The sequence below is a fragment of the Dermacentor andersoni genome, chromosome 5 (genome assembly GCF_023375885.2).
Source record: "Dermacentor andersoni chromosome 5, qqDerAnde1_hic_scaffold, whole genome shotgun sequence".
Lineage (NCBI taxonomy): Eukaryota > Metazoa > Arthropoda > Arachnida > Ixodida > Ixodidae > Dermacentor > Dermacentor andersoni.
Genome location: NC_092818.1, coordinates 180,435,207 through 180,450,538, shown reverse-complemented (window position 1 = coordinate 180,450,538; position 15,332 = coordinate 180,435,207). Strand labels below are relative to the sequence as shown.

Sequence of the window (15,332 nt, the reverse complement as noted above, 5' to 3'; positions counted from 1 at the left end):
AGTATGATGACATTCATCATAAAGAAATAAACAAGTGTCACGCGTGTGTTATTCACGGCATTTTGACGCTTGGTAGCACCTTTTCAATAGTCTAGAGTATTTGGAGCTTCATTTAACGATAAGGCTACAGTTCGAAAATGTCACGTCGGTATACTCCTTTCAAATGCTACCGTACTCTCTTGTTTTCGTGAGCACTCTTCGCATCTGCCAGCGAAATGTTTAACATTCACTAAGCTGCTTTTCCGATGGTAAACTCTGAAATCAATGCGTTCAAGAAACGGGAAAGCTAATCTCACAGCTCATAACTGTAATTAATCATGACTGCAGCCTAGGGAATCAGTGTACTCTTGAATTACCGGTTGAACTCGCAGCTTTATAGCTGCAAACGGCGGTTATTGCTTAAACCTATACATTCGAGTTTTGCTTCAAGGGATGCTGAAGAAGATTAAGTAAATGGCAACTCTGCAATAGCGAGACGGCCACTACTGCGGTGAGGAAATCCTTGTTCAGCCAGAAGAATACGCAAGAAAGAAATACGGATGGCGACGCCAGGCCCTGCACTAGCCCGCCGTGACGTCACTAATTTTGACGGCCTACTTAATTGTTTATTAGTAAGGAACGACTACACTGGATTCTACAGGAAGCAAGTGCCCAATGTAGCATATGCTATACGTCTCGATAACTTCATGCTCCCAAATGTCTCAAATGCGACAAAATAACTTGAAATCTGTGAATGCACACCGACATACTGAAAGAATGTCATGCCAAGCTAAAATGATTTGCAAGTATTCTTTAGCGCCCCTTTGTGTTGTCTGCTACTGACCTGACCGTCATCCACTGTACTACACGCCAATGTTATTAAGTTACGTTTCGTAATTCTGTAATTAGGCTGTAGTTTTAGCGATGTGGCACAGTTATATGCAATTTTAAGTTTTAAGGTTACGTATGAAATTGCATGTTGCCTCATATGCATTTACAAATGGTCTGACACACGCCCTCCTTCGTTCCTCGCAGCTGCAGCGGCTTTCTCACTAAAACTAACGAACCGATTCATCTAGTTTATCGAATTAGTTACCAGAACGACGAGTAGACGTGAAACTATACTTCTTTCCTCGTTTTCACTAGTTATGCTGGGCAAACGCTCCTCAAGCTTGTGGACCGGAACATATCGAACCGGGAATTGCGGCAGACGCGGAGAATTAATTAATTCTCCGCACCTCGACTGTACTCGTCATCAGCAACAAGGGATGTACGAATGTTGGAAATTTCAAATACACATCAAATAGTCACTATTTTCGGTTGTTTCGAGGATTCAATTGTTTTCGATGTTTCGCTATTCGAAGTTGTCGAATATTCGTCTCTGTTCTAACACCGTAAGGGATAGCCGTTGCTGCAGTCTGCAGGGAAATAGACCGATGCAAGTGGGGACACTTCCGAATATTCAGCTACAGGAGAATCCCGGTTAGTGCACTCGCATCAGTTCTTTAGTGAACGCAGGGACAAGATAACTTCTGTGGTTAACACATGATAACACATGTGGTTAAATAAGCTTTCCTCGACTTAGGCAGACTACAAGTTTGTTTTCCTGGTTTAGGCAAAGCCATTTACTATTTGACCAATCTCGCCGTGTCTGGCCCCTTTATGTATGGTGCTGTGTAGTTTTTCACTTTCGGTATTGGATAGTGTGTCACTTTCAACGAGCACAACACTGCTACGACACCGTTGATGTGCCGTTTCCTTGTTCCATTACTGTCATGGTACACCACATACGATCACCTTCCAGTCGTTTCTTCTCAGTTGATCTGCCATGTTAACATGCGGCTCCCCCCCCCCCCCCTTTTTTTTTTCTAGGCAAATGGACTCCATGCATTCTACTTCGTTGAGAAACTGGAAATATTCGGTATTCGATTCTATATTCGAAGGTCGTTTTTCTCGGATGTGCGTATTCGGTTACACGTAATAAAAGAGGGCGAACCGCATATCCTATACTATGTATGTGAACATGGGTCATGTTCACTCTACCGGAGGAGCTTTGAATGGGAATAACGTGTTCATCATCAGCAGTGATGCTCAGCATCATGCATAAGCTTGAAGCACGGCTGTTCGTCAGGGTCCAGAATATGCTCAGGCCGAGGGAAGCCAAGTATCATTCATCCTGCACCTCCGGCAAGCTGCAATGCGATTCCCACAGAAACCTGAGCAGCATATAGCACGACATCTTTTGAGCGAAGAGGAGATCGATGGAGTTTGCTCCGAGATGGAGTTTTGCTTTCAGATTCATTACTTTGTTAAGACATTTGCTTTTTTTGCCAATTTCTTGCTTGCACCTACAATACTCCATACCTTTCACCTTTTCCGCGCACTGTCCGATTCCCTTGTGCAAGCGAGCACTTCTACGTAAATCTCTGCGCGAAATGCGTTAACGATTGTCTCCTTTTGTCGAGCTTTATCTCACTCCTTCCTTTGTATTGCAGTGAACGTCACACGAGGCTCGGTAGTCCTGCCTTTAAAGCGCCCAACAGCGCAGTTTGTAATGGCCAGCCAAGCTGTGTGACGCACTAAGTGGAATAACTTTTTCTTTCTTTTTTTTCCGTACGCGATTACAAGCTATTATACCTGTATATTTGTTGATCCATTAAACCACGGATCGGAAGGCGAATTCCTTATTGCAGCTTATGCAAAACTGCCTCCGATGTCCTTCGTCTATAGGTGCGTCAACGTGCTCGTTGATATTCAAGAGAGATTCCAAGGAGGCGCCTGCAAGGACCTTGTTTGCAATGCCGAACTCCGCAACGTCTCCTTAATCAGTTTTTGTTTCTACGTCAGCATTCTGTCACTTTTTTCAAGGCAAAGAGGCCCACGGAGAAGATTTCTACACTACAAAGCATGGCATTCGACACTTTCTGAACAATAATTTAGACATTCGGCAGATGGCCAGATCTTTCGACATTTATGTATTGAGCAACACATAGGCAACGAAAATGCGACGGAGAGGATGAGAACGGTTGAATTTTGACGCAAACTCGCCGCTGTGGCTTAGCGGCTATGGTGTTGCGCTGCTAAGCACGAGATCGCGGGATCGAATCCCGGCAGCGGCGGCCGCGTTTGGGGGCACGTCAAAGATCCCCAGGTGGTCAAAATAAGACCGGAGTCCCGCACTACGGCGTGCCTCATAACCAAATCATGGTTTTGGCACATAAAACCCCAGAATTCAATTGACGCAAGCACTGATCGAGCTAGCGCTCGATGAAGCAATACGTATCCGAAAGTTCAGCTGCTACTAGCATTTTCATTTTTCATCATCGGGCCCACACCCGCACACAGAATTGAAAAACCAAGCTACCGATTCCATCCTCGAGCCGCTCTGCTGTGTTATCGCAGCTGCCTGTGATAGCGCTTCGAGACGTGTCACCTGATCTGACAGCCGAGACAACACGAAAAGCCTCCCTCTGAAGCAACGGCCCCAAAAGAAACGATCGTGCCGGCAAGACTGTCAGAGACGTCTGGAAGCCAAGGCCGGCCGTGCCGTGCTCGACCGGTCAGCTGGCTGGACGGCCGGCTGGTCGAGCCGCGCACCACACGTCCTTGGCGTCGTCGCACCGTAACCGCCGCACGTGCGCCAGCGGCGCCTAGACACGCAGACAGGTGAACGCGAGGTCCACCAGCTGCTAACGCCGATTATCAGGGCTCGTTCAACCCGCGCGTACGCGGTCAGCGACGCGGGTTAGCCGCGAGACTACGACGGCGCCTTCAAACGTTCCCCCGAACAATCCCAAAGCAACTCACATTTCCTGCGCTCCCTCGCTGGAGCTGCGTTTGAGAGAAGCCTGGCTACCGCTGCTGCTCTCCGATGACCGGTCGCCGCCGCCTCCTTGAGGAGCCATCAAGAGCTCGGCCGTGGACATCAGCACATGTTGGGGGTCACACACTGAGGCGGCTCGCACGACACGAAAACAAAACAGCTGCGGGACTGTAGCCGCGGTCCAGCTAGGGGTGCCCAGCGAACCGATCTCAGCGGGATGCAAGCGTAGCGGTCCGAACCGAGCCACTCCAGTCGCGCAGCGAGCGAGAGCGCGAATGGCAAATCCAATTTCCCTAGATCTAGGGAAGAAAGACTACTTGTTGGGCCGGTGTTGCGCGTACCGTCTGCTATGTCACTTGTCACTGTTTTTGCTTTCAGTAATACACTATACTGTGGGCGTTCACATTGCTTGAAGCGGCAGTATTGGCCACTTAAACCGTTACCGTTAAAGACAAAAAGGTCTTGGAGAAGTGGCGAAAAACACTGGAAAGAAGCAAGCTATGCAATCGGTGATTACGAAACTAGGCTTCTCGTCGAAACATACTGTATTGGTGATAAGTGCACAATTTATTGTTCACAATGAATAAACTATAGCGTTTCTGCTTCTGTTTGTAGTTGCTAAGATACGTAACACGACCGTTGCATGTCGTAGCTTGCGGAACCACAAAACACTACATGTCTGACCTTTTTTTTTTTTTTTTTGGCTGCGTAACATTCCCTACTGGAAACTGAGAGCCGCTGAGCGATGACAAAGAGATGCTGCACAAATGGTTTCAAAATAAATTTACTTTCATCCTGTCTAAAAAAAATTGGAAAGGTATCCAATAACAATTAACATTTCTTTCTAGATCTTTCATATCAACAATATTTAATGTTTAGGCACCCTCACAAACATGCACCAAAATTTTGCCAAGGTATTTTATCATTTATTTATTAACTTATTTATTTATTTATTTATTAAAAAGCGCGCCTAACCTTTTGTGCGATTATACTTTTTAGTTGACATTATTCATTGTTTGCGGTTAAAGTACGTCCTGAAAAATTTGGGCCGTTGTAAACATTGAGAGAGGCAGTGGTGTGAAATACAGAAAGCACTGTAGTCTGCGGTGGTATCTAGTTCGGGAACACTTGACTCGCTTGAGCTTGGTCGAGCAGGAAAATTAGTTCATTGAGTACACATTTCCTTTTTTAGAAGTGCCGCGATCTACAAAGCACAGTAGGCAGCAGGTCTCATAATGAACTCCTCGTTGAAGCAAGTAGCAGCAGTTACGTGGTCGCAGGTCAGGCGCATTTCAACGACGGGAACATGCCTCGGAAAGAGAAACTTCCGCAAGTTTCCTGTGCACAACATTCGTGGGACATTTCACGATCGTCGTCGCAAGGATCGTGTGATTGAGAGTGAGTCGCCTCATGGCTATGTTGCGGCTCCGTGGTGTGGCAAGCGGCGGACAACTCCTTGCTTCTACTTCTTGGAACTGCGGATGACCGTTACTGGGGCTTGCGCAGTTCCTTTCGCTGCGTCTGCATATCACAGTTGTTCGCGTTACTACCCGTTATTGACTAGTTTTCACCGTCAGCCAGGCTCTCATAAATGTATATTCCATGCTTACGATATCATTTTACGATTGCCGTGACCATTGTTCTTTATGAACGCAATAGAGCTCTTGACTGAAAACCATGTCAAACTAACTTGTAACAAACTACCTGCTACGAGCTTTAAATAAGGTAAATAATATTCGCTCTGGCTAGCTATTTTCGCTCGCACTTGCAAGCGTCCAATGCCTTTCAGAAGTACACGGTACCGCGAATATATGCCTAATGCATTCTTGCGCAATTATGCTTACCGAAACTTTTCGCGAGTTACGATATGTTCATGCCTGTACTGTGTTTACAAAGTGAAACGGCAGTTATTGCACACATGCGTGCCACGTAGTTGAACCTTTGGTGGGACAAGATAATGTCAAAAATGTTATGTTTTCACGTTTGTTGACCTCTTTGCTCGTACACGGCAGCTCTGAATCAATCTCAGGAGTCAGATCCCCTAATCCCTGCCACCCTTTTTGTGCACCTTCTCGCTGCTGTTTCCTTCATGCGATGTCTTATTCGTCGATATGCTGGCATCAGTATGAGGATTGTTCTATGTACTCTAGCTTGCATGCTGCTATCAGTGTGTTCTTCCATCACAAACCTATAGGGCCAGAACTTGGTGGATAACATAGAAATGGGAAAAGCTGAGGGACATGCATCGAGTGGCAGCATGAAAAATGATAGGCATAATGTTGTATGTCTAAGGCCAACTGTTACAAAATGTCTCTTTAGCCAAATTATTTATAAACGAGTAGTACTATATACTATTAAAGCAATCTTTGCAAAGCAGCAGGGCTGGTAGTTGTCTAATTTTATCATTAACAGCCTTTAAATCGCACCACACAGATTATGTACCTGATAGTTAGCAGACATGATATGAATCGTAACATATCGCTCAAAAGTTTTCCAGTGTACTTTGGGCAGGCCGTTGGTACCACCCAATCTCTGAGGTCATGCCAAGGAGTTGCACTGGCTATCGATACTCTGGGTCAAGCATCACTTGGCTAGTGGTTTGAGCTTCCTTTGCCAGACAGTAGGTGGTTAGAATTTTCTAAAGTCAGTTTCTCATCTTAAAGAACAAGTGCATAATAACTGATAAGGACAAAAGAGACTGCAGACACAGGCTCTTATTCTTCAAGATGAACAGAATTTAATTTACTGTACTTATTATGCTTATGGTGTCGATACTTATAGTACTTATGGTGTTGCTGTCTGGTGTGCCAGGTGGTTTAGCATCAGTGATGTGCACCTTAAAGTGAAGTTTTTTAGTGTAGCAAATATTCACTTTTGACATGTGTGCACAGCTTATGGAGTGCGCTGGCCATCTGTGTCACACCGAGGACCCCCAATACCCGAAATGGTTCCTGAGCTCATAGTGCCTGACCTCACAAACTGTCAGGTAAGAGTACCACTTCCACAAAGATATCTCACTGCTTGTGAATTGTGTTTTTAAAAGTCTGAGCTGTGAGCTATATCTATATTTGTTAGACAAAAGTTCTTGAGGAAGCTTTAGCTGGACGCCTGTTCTAATTTCTGCTTTCAAATATTACATGTGAAATGTAGAAAAGCTTTCATTTGGCCACTGTTAAAAGTGATTTGGATTCCGTAACTCTTTCTCTGGCTTCATTGTCTAATTGCTTGGTGTAGTTGTTACTAAAAAACAAAATTGAAGTGTTTAATTCCCCTTATTCTTTTTGCTCGTAGGATCAAATTTGTTCCATTGAAATAAAAGCACGATTGTAATCACACTGGCGCCACAAAAGCTCTGTGCCCAGAACTAAGTTTAAATATGAAAAAGAATAAAACAGCAATGAATCATGTGATATTCAATAAAATAAGCTTAAAGAAGAAAACATGAGAGAGGAAAAGAAAAACCAATGGAACAGTTGAACATTCTTGGACCCTGCCATGAGGCGTCTTGCGTCCACCTTGCATCATGACGACCTCATACACTTTCTATCTGTGATCTAGGCACGTTGCTGTAATAGTTGTATGTGTTTTTATTATTCCTGGAAGCATCAGTTTTGCTTTCACTTATTGTGGCTCCACTTTGTACAGTGCGTCGGTTCTTCATTTTTACTGAATTCATTATTTTAAATAATTTCGTGAAGCCCACATGATTTTTCAGTTGCATATGTTTTCCAGCTTACAATAATTGTTGTATATTGTCATAAAATTACATATCATGTTTTCATTTCTATGCTTTTACTTTTGTGCTATTGTGTTGTTTCCCCTCACTTTTCTGTTAATATTTATTGCTTATGTATCCTTTTTATAGCATGCTGCAATCTATGCTTGCTATGTATAGTATTAGGTGGTCCCTCTGACAGTTTCATAACTATGTGACCACAGAATGTAATAGCAGCACTAATGCTGTTATCATGTAGCAAGAAAATGTGAATAAACTTGAACTGGAACTTGTCGGATGCAAGCACTTGGAGACGCCAGTGGCACTGGCAGACCCCTAGGAGCTGTCGTACAATGCTCTCAATGTTTACCAGCTGCCTGCTGGCCCTTGTACCCCAGTCACTCGCAGGTTCCACATGGGCTACCTCAGGGCAGAGATGTGACCGCTAACGACAGGCTTGATTGATTGATTCATGGGTTATAATGTCCAAAAGCAAGACTAGGGACGTGTGAGACACCTTACAGGGAGGCTTCAGATTCATTTTTGATCATCTGGGGTTCTTTAAGTTGCACCTAAATGTAAGTACACACAAAATCTTTTGCATTCTGCCTCCCATGGCGATGCAGCTGCCAAGGCTGGGAAGTGAACTGGCTACCCCACGCTCAGTAGCAGAATGTCATTGCCACTGAGCTACCACTACAGTTGATGATAGGCTTGACCATGGTGTATTGAAAACTACCGAACACACTTGACTTATCACCCTTTGGTACAATTATCTCTCAGTATTATCTGGAAGTAGCATCACCTTAATATCCTTTTTTGCATATTGTTTTTAACTGTGCTCCCTGTTCCTATCGATGGCCATGTGACAGTGCACTTCTGGGGATGTGGTTGTACAGCTCCGTGTTTCATGATGGTAATGTGTTAGGAAAGAGCGTTGATAAACTTACATCAAAACTTTTGCCATTGATTGGGTGATAGATTAGTTTATCAGTGTGCATGAAAAATTGACCTCATGACCAAAAAAAGAGAACAACTCCTTAACATGTGCAAAGTGATTTGCTTATGTGTGTTGCAGAAGTTTGAACGCTTTAACTTACCCTATACCGAATTAATTTTGTGTGTATGTCAGTACCTTGTCGTCTGTGTGCCTTCTCTTTTTATCCTGTATAATTCAAGCATTGCCATTTTCAAGAGCTTTAAATAATCAATGTGCACTTTTGACAGTGTTTGGGTCTTTCCCAGCACTACAATATTACCATTGACTTCGTTGATAAAATTACATTGTGCGCAGTTGGGTCCATATGTCTCATACCGTGCACCTGAAGTGTGCCAAGGGCCATTCACAGCGCGGGACCTGTTTGATGCAGTCTACTCTGATGCAGTGGCCAAGGACTTCAAGGATGGGCAAGCAGACAAGAGTGTCAGGTGACAGGCTCACAGTTGAATGTGACGCACCATCTCTGTTTTACAGCATCGGCTGTTATGAGCTCTTGACTCCCCTGGATGCATTCAGTGTTGCTGTCATTCACATATTTTGCCATAATTTAATATGTTGAAACATGTACATATCCACAGGTACATAAGTATCTGCTAAATAACCACCTCTTTTGATGAGCACTGTGCCTTTATCTAGGCTTTATACACTAAAATATATCAATCACCGAAAAATCATTAAAGCATGTGCTAAATGCATTCTTCAGTTGGCAGAGTGTGAGTTATGATACATGACTAGAGTAAACGTTTAGTATCAATGAAGACCTGCAATGGAAACTGCCACGTTGCTCCGCAATATTTACATACTCATTCGAGAATCATTATATTATGCTTATTTAAGATTTGCATGCGACATTGTATAGTCTTCAAAAGCTCAGTACTCTAGGCACTGTTGAAGCATGAAATTAATCCAGTCAAAAGAAGAAGGCAGATTCACAGCGATGTGTCTTTATTGTTGTTCAGGCTGTTGCTGAACTGCAGTTTTTATCTTTTTCACCCAGCTAATGTGGTCTAGTTTGAATTTTCTGGTCTAGTTCTGGCATAAACCACAGTCATCACTTTTTTGAGAGCTTACACCCCTGCTGTATTCGTGGAAAGCACTGCCATGCGAATTCATCAGAACGGCACTGCACAGACAGAAATCACGGCATGTTTATGGCATCTGGTGAGGTGCAGTCGTTTTGCCAGGAGAGCTATAAGGGGATACAGGTAAATGCCCGAAAATCAAGAGACAGATGTGCCTCACCAACTGAATCGTGATAATTTTGTTTTCTACCTGTTCAGACATGTGCATCACCTTTTGCCGACTTCTTAATTGAGGCCACTGTGCCTCACTCAAGAGGCTACCATAAAAGAGGCTGGTTGCAGTAACACATTCAATACACTATTGCTGAAAATAAAAGACATCTTTTGTGCCAAGTCTTGTTTGGTGTGCAGTACAGTAAAACCTCGTTCTTCCGAATTTCATGGGACACAAGAAAATGTCCAGATTAAACGAATGTTGAATTATCGAGGGTATCAAGAAAACAATAAACAAATGCTTACTACGTCAACACGTTTTTATTTACTGAATTACTCAGCAAGTCCTGTTTATATTTTACACAATAGCAGTTCGGAAGCTGCAATTCTCATCATCTCGAGACTGATTAGCACTCGCAGTGGTGAAGGCCTCACAACTTCCTTCACAGCACGGCTGAGGTGCGCGTCTTCATCTGAGACATGCTTTTCACTACTGCGCGCTTATCCTTATTATTTTCTCGCCAATGTCGCCAGGTTTCCGCCCATCGTGATGTTGATGGTGCAATTCATCCTGGAGAGCTCTGCAGGGAGTAAAAACGAAACTACTGTTTGCCGCAAACGCCGTGGGCGAAACTGCGGCCGCTGTCAATGTAAACATGGACAGCGACCTTGCGGTTCTTAAGGCGCATGGCCGGCACACGCACTGAGTAAAAACGAAACTGTTTGCTGCAACTGCGGATGACACCACGGTTGCCATCGACGCAATCATGTATGGAGACTACTCAGTTACGTGCGTACCGAATCAAAACGAAACTGCTCTTTGCCGCAACCACAGCGAACAAAACTGCGGCCGCTATCGATGCAATCATGGTTGGCGACTATATATGCAGTCATGAAGGCACGTGACCAATGCGGTGCTATGCATACTGATAAACGCAAGAATAAAGGCTGTAAAGGCACATATAGGCGCGAAGCGTTCTGACATTGCTATGAGTCACGATTTCCACTGATGGCGATGTGATTTCTGCCGCTTCGTGTTGCGGACTCTTGAGTGTACAGTTAAATTTCTATATAACAAAGTCGGTAAAATCAGCAATTTGATTCGTTATATTGAAATTTCGTTGCATTGAAATTCGACCTTCTGTGCAAATAAGTACAGTCGCCAATCAATTTTTCTCTCAAGGAAAAAGGCTTAAAAATTTTCCGAATGATGGGGCAATGGAAAAAAGCAAGTTTGAATGATAAAGCAATCCATTTTGATAAATTTGCAAGTCGGCGACGAAGGATACAGTTTCATGCTGTGTACGTCGATAATATCTTCACATCAACGGTATGAATTAAGCGAAACCAGCCGCACTTACACATGAACTCCGTCCCCACGGCTGATAGCATCGCCTTCACTGGGACGACGCTGTCAGGGAACTTAAAATTAATGCAACCTCCTATACTAAACGTGCGGGAAGACAGCTTACACGGTGCCACGCTGCCTTGGCATGCCCACTCTTGGCACACGTGGCAGACTACCTCTCAAGCAGGGTACACAGCTGTGTATGTGCTCAGCCGCGCTTACATCTATGCACAACCACGGCTGAGACGTGCGCCAATAATCCAGCCATGTGCCTACTGAACCACACTCTGCCCCTTCTCGCATGCTTGATCACATTACCGCGAGCTTGCTCGCCATCCCCTCTTTCCCTTTGCTCACGTGGGAAGGAAGTGGCAAGCGTGAAGCCACCATCTTTAATTTTTCTTGTCTCACCCTCACGCACTTTCACTTGCACCTAAAGGGGACCGTGCGCAGGGCATGATAGGACCTCATTGCACTTGGATTTTATACGGAACATAATGTGGCTCCACTTCGGCTGTCGCTCGTGTTGCGCCTCGTGTGATTTGCGGTGCGTTTGCAGGCAGCCACTTGTAATTAAACCATTTGACCATCTGCGTCCACGTCCACGGAAGTTTCCATTTATTATTTTGGCATTCCCTTGCGGCGGCGGTGAAATTTCGTTATACAGTCGCCGACCGTTTATTCGGACCTCATGGGGACTGTGGAAATGTCCGAATAAACAGGCGTCCGAAAAAGCAGACTAAGAAAAAAAAAGAAATCCTTTATTTCCACGCACTTATTCGGGCTCAGCAGTAGGCTTGAAGAAATCGTGAATGTGCCGTTGCACGCTGTTCCGTTTAGGCGCAATCAGATAAGCCTGAATCTCGGAGAGGGTCGTATGGTCACTATAGGCGGCTGAAAGCACAGTCACTGCTTGTACACGCTTCGCATGCGACGGCAGCGTAGCACATGGTGCGTCATTTTCCGACTCGGAGTCGTCGTCCGGTGGCGCAGCAGAAACCTGATGAATGATCTCGCTGTCGTCGAGTTCTGCGCATGTCAGCATAGCAGTATCAGCACCCGTGAACCTGTCAAATGAGACGGTGTCTGGAATCGCAATGCAACCACTGCACAGGTCTCGGCAGAACATTTTCGGCGTCAGTAGGGAGCACATCGGAAGGCGACAAATCCTAGGCCTCCTGGCAGCCGCTTGCCGGCATTCCCCAGCGCAGTCTGCGCGGGCACTGTCGGCACCATTAGACAATTGACGCGATGTTTTCGTATGCCGCGTTGCATCACTGCAACCTTGACACAGCACACAAAGCAAACATCAGCACGCTGACACCAGTCGCACAAACGAAAAAGGTGGCCTACTCGCAGCGTCGTGCACGAAGACACAAACAAATCAGCTGCTGGATTGTCTTGAACATTGTCTTGACATGGCTTACTAAGCTGAGACCGGAACTGCTGTAACTACGAACCAGGCAGAAACAATGATGATGAAAGGGAATTTGCAGTAGCGCCACTTCGTGGGGCAGCAAGGAGGCTCCATTCAAAACAAAAAGGGCGTTCAGCAAGTCGAATCATGCACCGGTCAGAGTCGGTGCATGGTGCTGTTGATCGAGTTCGCTCAAGGAGTGTCCGACAAATCCGACGAGAGGTTGCAAGGTGTCCGAACTTTCGGCACTTGTTATACATTATGGTCTTTGGGGAGAATGACGGTGCCACAAAGCAGACCGAATAATCGAGCATGTCCATCTTTTTGGAGTCTGAAAAATCAGTTGGCGACTGTATAGAAATCGCATACAAACACACTTCATTATATTGAGATTTACCATATTTATTTGAATCTAGGCGGATAGTTATTTAAAATTATTTGCAGATAATCAAATACCAAACTCCTAAGGTGGGCTTAGAATCGAGGATGTTAGAAAATACGCCAGTTTCTTATTGAAAAATGATAAATATGGTGCATAGCTAGCGCCATCTAGAAAAATCTGTATCACAGCCATTACTAGACATGCCAGTAGCCAACCGAAGTACACGAGCACGAGACGGTGTACACGATTGACGTCGCCATTTCGATCTGTGTCATATTGGTATGGTGGCTAAGTATCGGTGTGGGGCATGGCGTTATCGTAATGGCGCCAAACAAGCGGTGCCACAAACGAAAAGTTGTGCTAGCCGCTGTGGCATTGTCAAACATTCAAGCCGAGTGGGACTTCAACATCAATGAAAAAAACATCCGTCGTTGGAGGAGGCAACGGGAGACACCTTTTGCGTGTGCTGCAACGAGGAGATGATGGCGATAAGGAAGATAAGCGTGCGATAACAGAGAGGAGCACCGCGTTTCAACACGTAAGAGCCATGCCGCACTGTCTACGCATGCGTGGGTGCGTGGACGCGAGCTTGTGTGCGTCCGCAAGAATACGAGCCTAGCAGCTAGGATGATGTAGAGTGAGCTCGGCATGTTCATATTAAATACTGTTTTCATTTTGTGAATGCTGTCATTACCTTATTATTCGGCTTACATTTGAAGTAAGTTTTTAACATTTTTTCTGGCTTTGGACATTCGGGGGCAGCTTAGAATCGGGGCTGGCCTAGATTCGAGTAAATACGATAACTGTATGAGAGTATAATTGAGTGGGACGAGCAACTGGGGCTGCTGGGGTAGTGCATGCTTTGCAGTGAGGCGCATGACAACAAAAAATACTGTGGTGGTGCTGCGATCGAAGTGGATTGGGCCGCATCAAGGTCACGCTGTTGGAAACTGCTGCCGATAATTCTCAGAAAGCTCATTCGTACTACTTCATGCGCTGGTATATGTGTTTAGACAGCTCAAGCGGTGTTTATAATTGCACATGACATGTATTTATGCCTTAGGAATAGATGACTTTCTTTTTCTTCTTTGTTCCATTTTATCTTTCTTTATTGCCGCTCAGTGATTGCTCGTGCCTTGCAGCCGCAGTGTCGGCTTTCATTCTCCTATGTTATTGTACGGTTTCCTTTGGAAAACAAATATTTTTCTCGTTCTTCAAGCGGCATGTATCTCTTATATGTATTTTTGCGTATATAGTTTCTTATCAGTAGGTCTTGCAATACGCATATGGCAAAGCATAACTTCCTGCTTGCTGCTTCAAACAAATAAAACCTATCTGCCCCATCTGGAGCCCTGTACTCAGATTTACGGGAAGTATTCTTATACTATAAGAAAAAAGAAAGCTGCGGTGCAATATTCCATTCATGTTTCTGTCTTCCTCGCATAACAGAATGCTGAGTAACTGGTATGGGTTCTTTTATTCTGGTCGGATCTTGGGCGTCGAAAAGAGTTTTATGTAGCCATTGTATATGTTGATTTTTGGTCCATAAACCTTATGAAATTTCTTGTGCAGTCCATGCTTAACAAGAAGAAAAAAAGAAGCGGCGCTGTAGCCTAATTAGTGGCTACATAGTGCATATAGTGTTGCGCTGCTAAACTGAAGCTCACAGTTTCAAACCAGCTTGTGGATTTTGATGGGAACGAAATTGAAAAACACTTGTGTACTCCTGTTTAGGTGTACGTTAAAGAAACCCAGGTGTTGAGAACTGAACAGGGGCCCCAATCATCTTGCAAGACATAAAATGTCAGAATTTGTTTAATTAGAAAAAAATAATAATAAGGTAGCTGCATTCCTTGGCTTTTTTCTAGGGGTGTAAACGAAACAAATTACTTTCGAGTCTGATTTCTGAGAAAAGCATGTTACGCTTATCTTATATTTCATCCCTAAATGTAATGCTATTCCCAGCTGTACGTCTGCTCAACTAAGCAGCTTCTGTATTATAAACCCTTGCTTTCAGTTATCCGGTGCCACTATCATAAGAACAATAACAAAGCAAATAAAGAAATGGCATGCCTCACATACACATAGAGACATTTGTAAATCTGCTGTGTTTGTTGAAGAAGATAAGTATGGCGCCACGTTGTGCACCCTGTTTTATTAGGTTGCAGGCATGGTGAGACTGTCAAAAAAATGTTTTGCTTGCCTGAATCAAGTTAGCAGATTTACAGGCTGCCCCAAAACAGTGCGTTTATATTGAATGACAGCTAGGAACTTGTTCAGCAGAACCAATTAGCACCCGTGAATTAATTCTCTCAGAAACTGGTGGGCCTCTGCACAACAGCCACGACGCTTCAGCAGAATAAGTGTAAGCACTCGGAATAAGTGTCCTCACTTGCATCAGCCCCTTGCTTTCGAGACTTCAAAAGTGCTGTT

The 15,332-nt window shown here is 44.5% G+C and overlaps 2 protein-coding genes across 7 annotated transcripts in view; one reads left to right on the top strand and one right to left on the bottom strand.

The window, feature by feature from the left end:
* LOC126531687 (protein Aster-B-like) overlaps positions 1-4,073 on the bottom strand; it is a 129,632-nt gene extending 125,559 nt beyond the window's left edge. For all 4 annotated transcript variants that reach the window (XM_050179347.3, XM_050179352.3, XM_050179350.3 and 1 more), the window contains exon 1: positions 3,787-4,073. In XM_050179347.3, the coding sequence (XP_050035304.1) occupies positions 3,787-3,905 (119 nt within the window). In that variant the 5' untranslated portion in view covers positions 3,906-4,073. The remainder of the gene's footprint in view (positions 1-3,786) is intronic.
* mRpL41 (mitochondrial ribosomal protein L41) overlaps positions 1-15,332 on the top strand; it is a 69,326-nt gene that overhangs the window by 44,087 nt on the left and 9,907 nt on the right. For 2 of the 3 annotated variants that reach the window (XM_055071380.1, XM_072288471.1), the window contains exons 2-3: positions 6,694-6,788; positions 8,812-8,945. In XM_055071380.1, the coding sequence (XP_054927355.1) occupies positions 6,694-6,788; positions 8,812-8,945 (229 nt within the window). Of the gene's footprint in view, positions 1-4,882; positions 5,201-6,693; positions 6,789-8,811; positions 8,946-15,332 lie in introns of those variants that run through there. The other variant, XM_050179359.3, reaches the window with a different exon arrangement.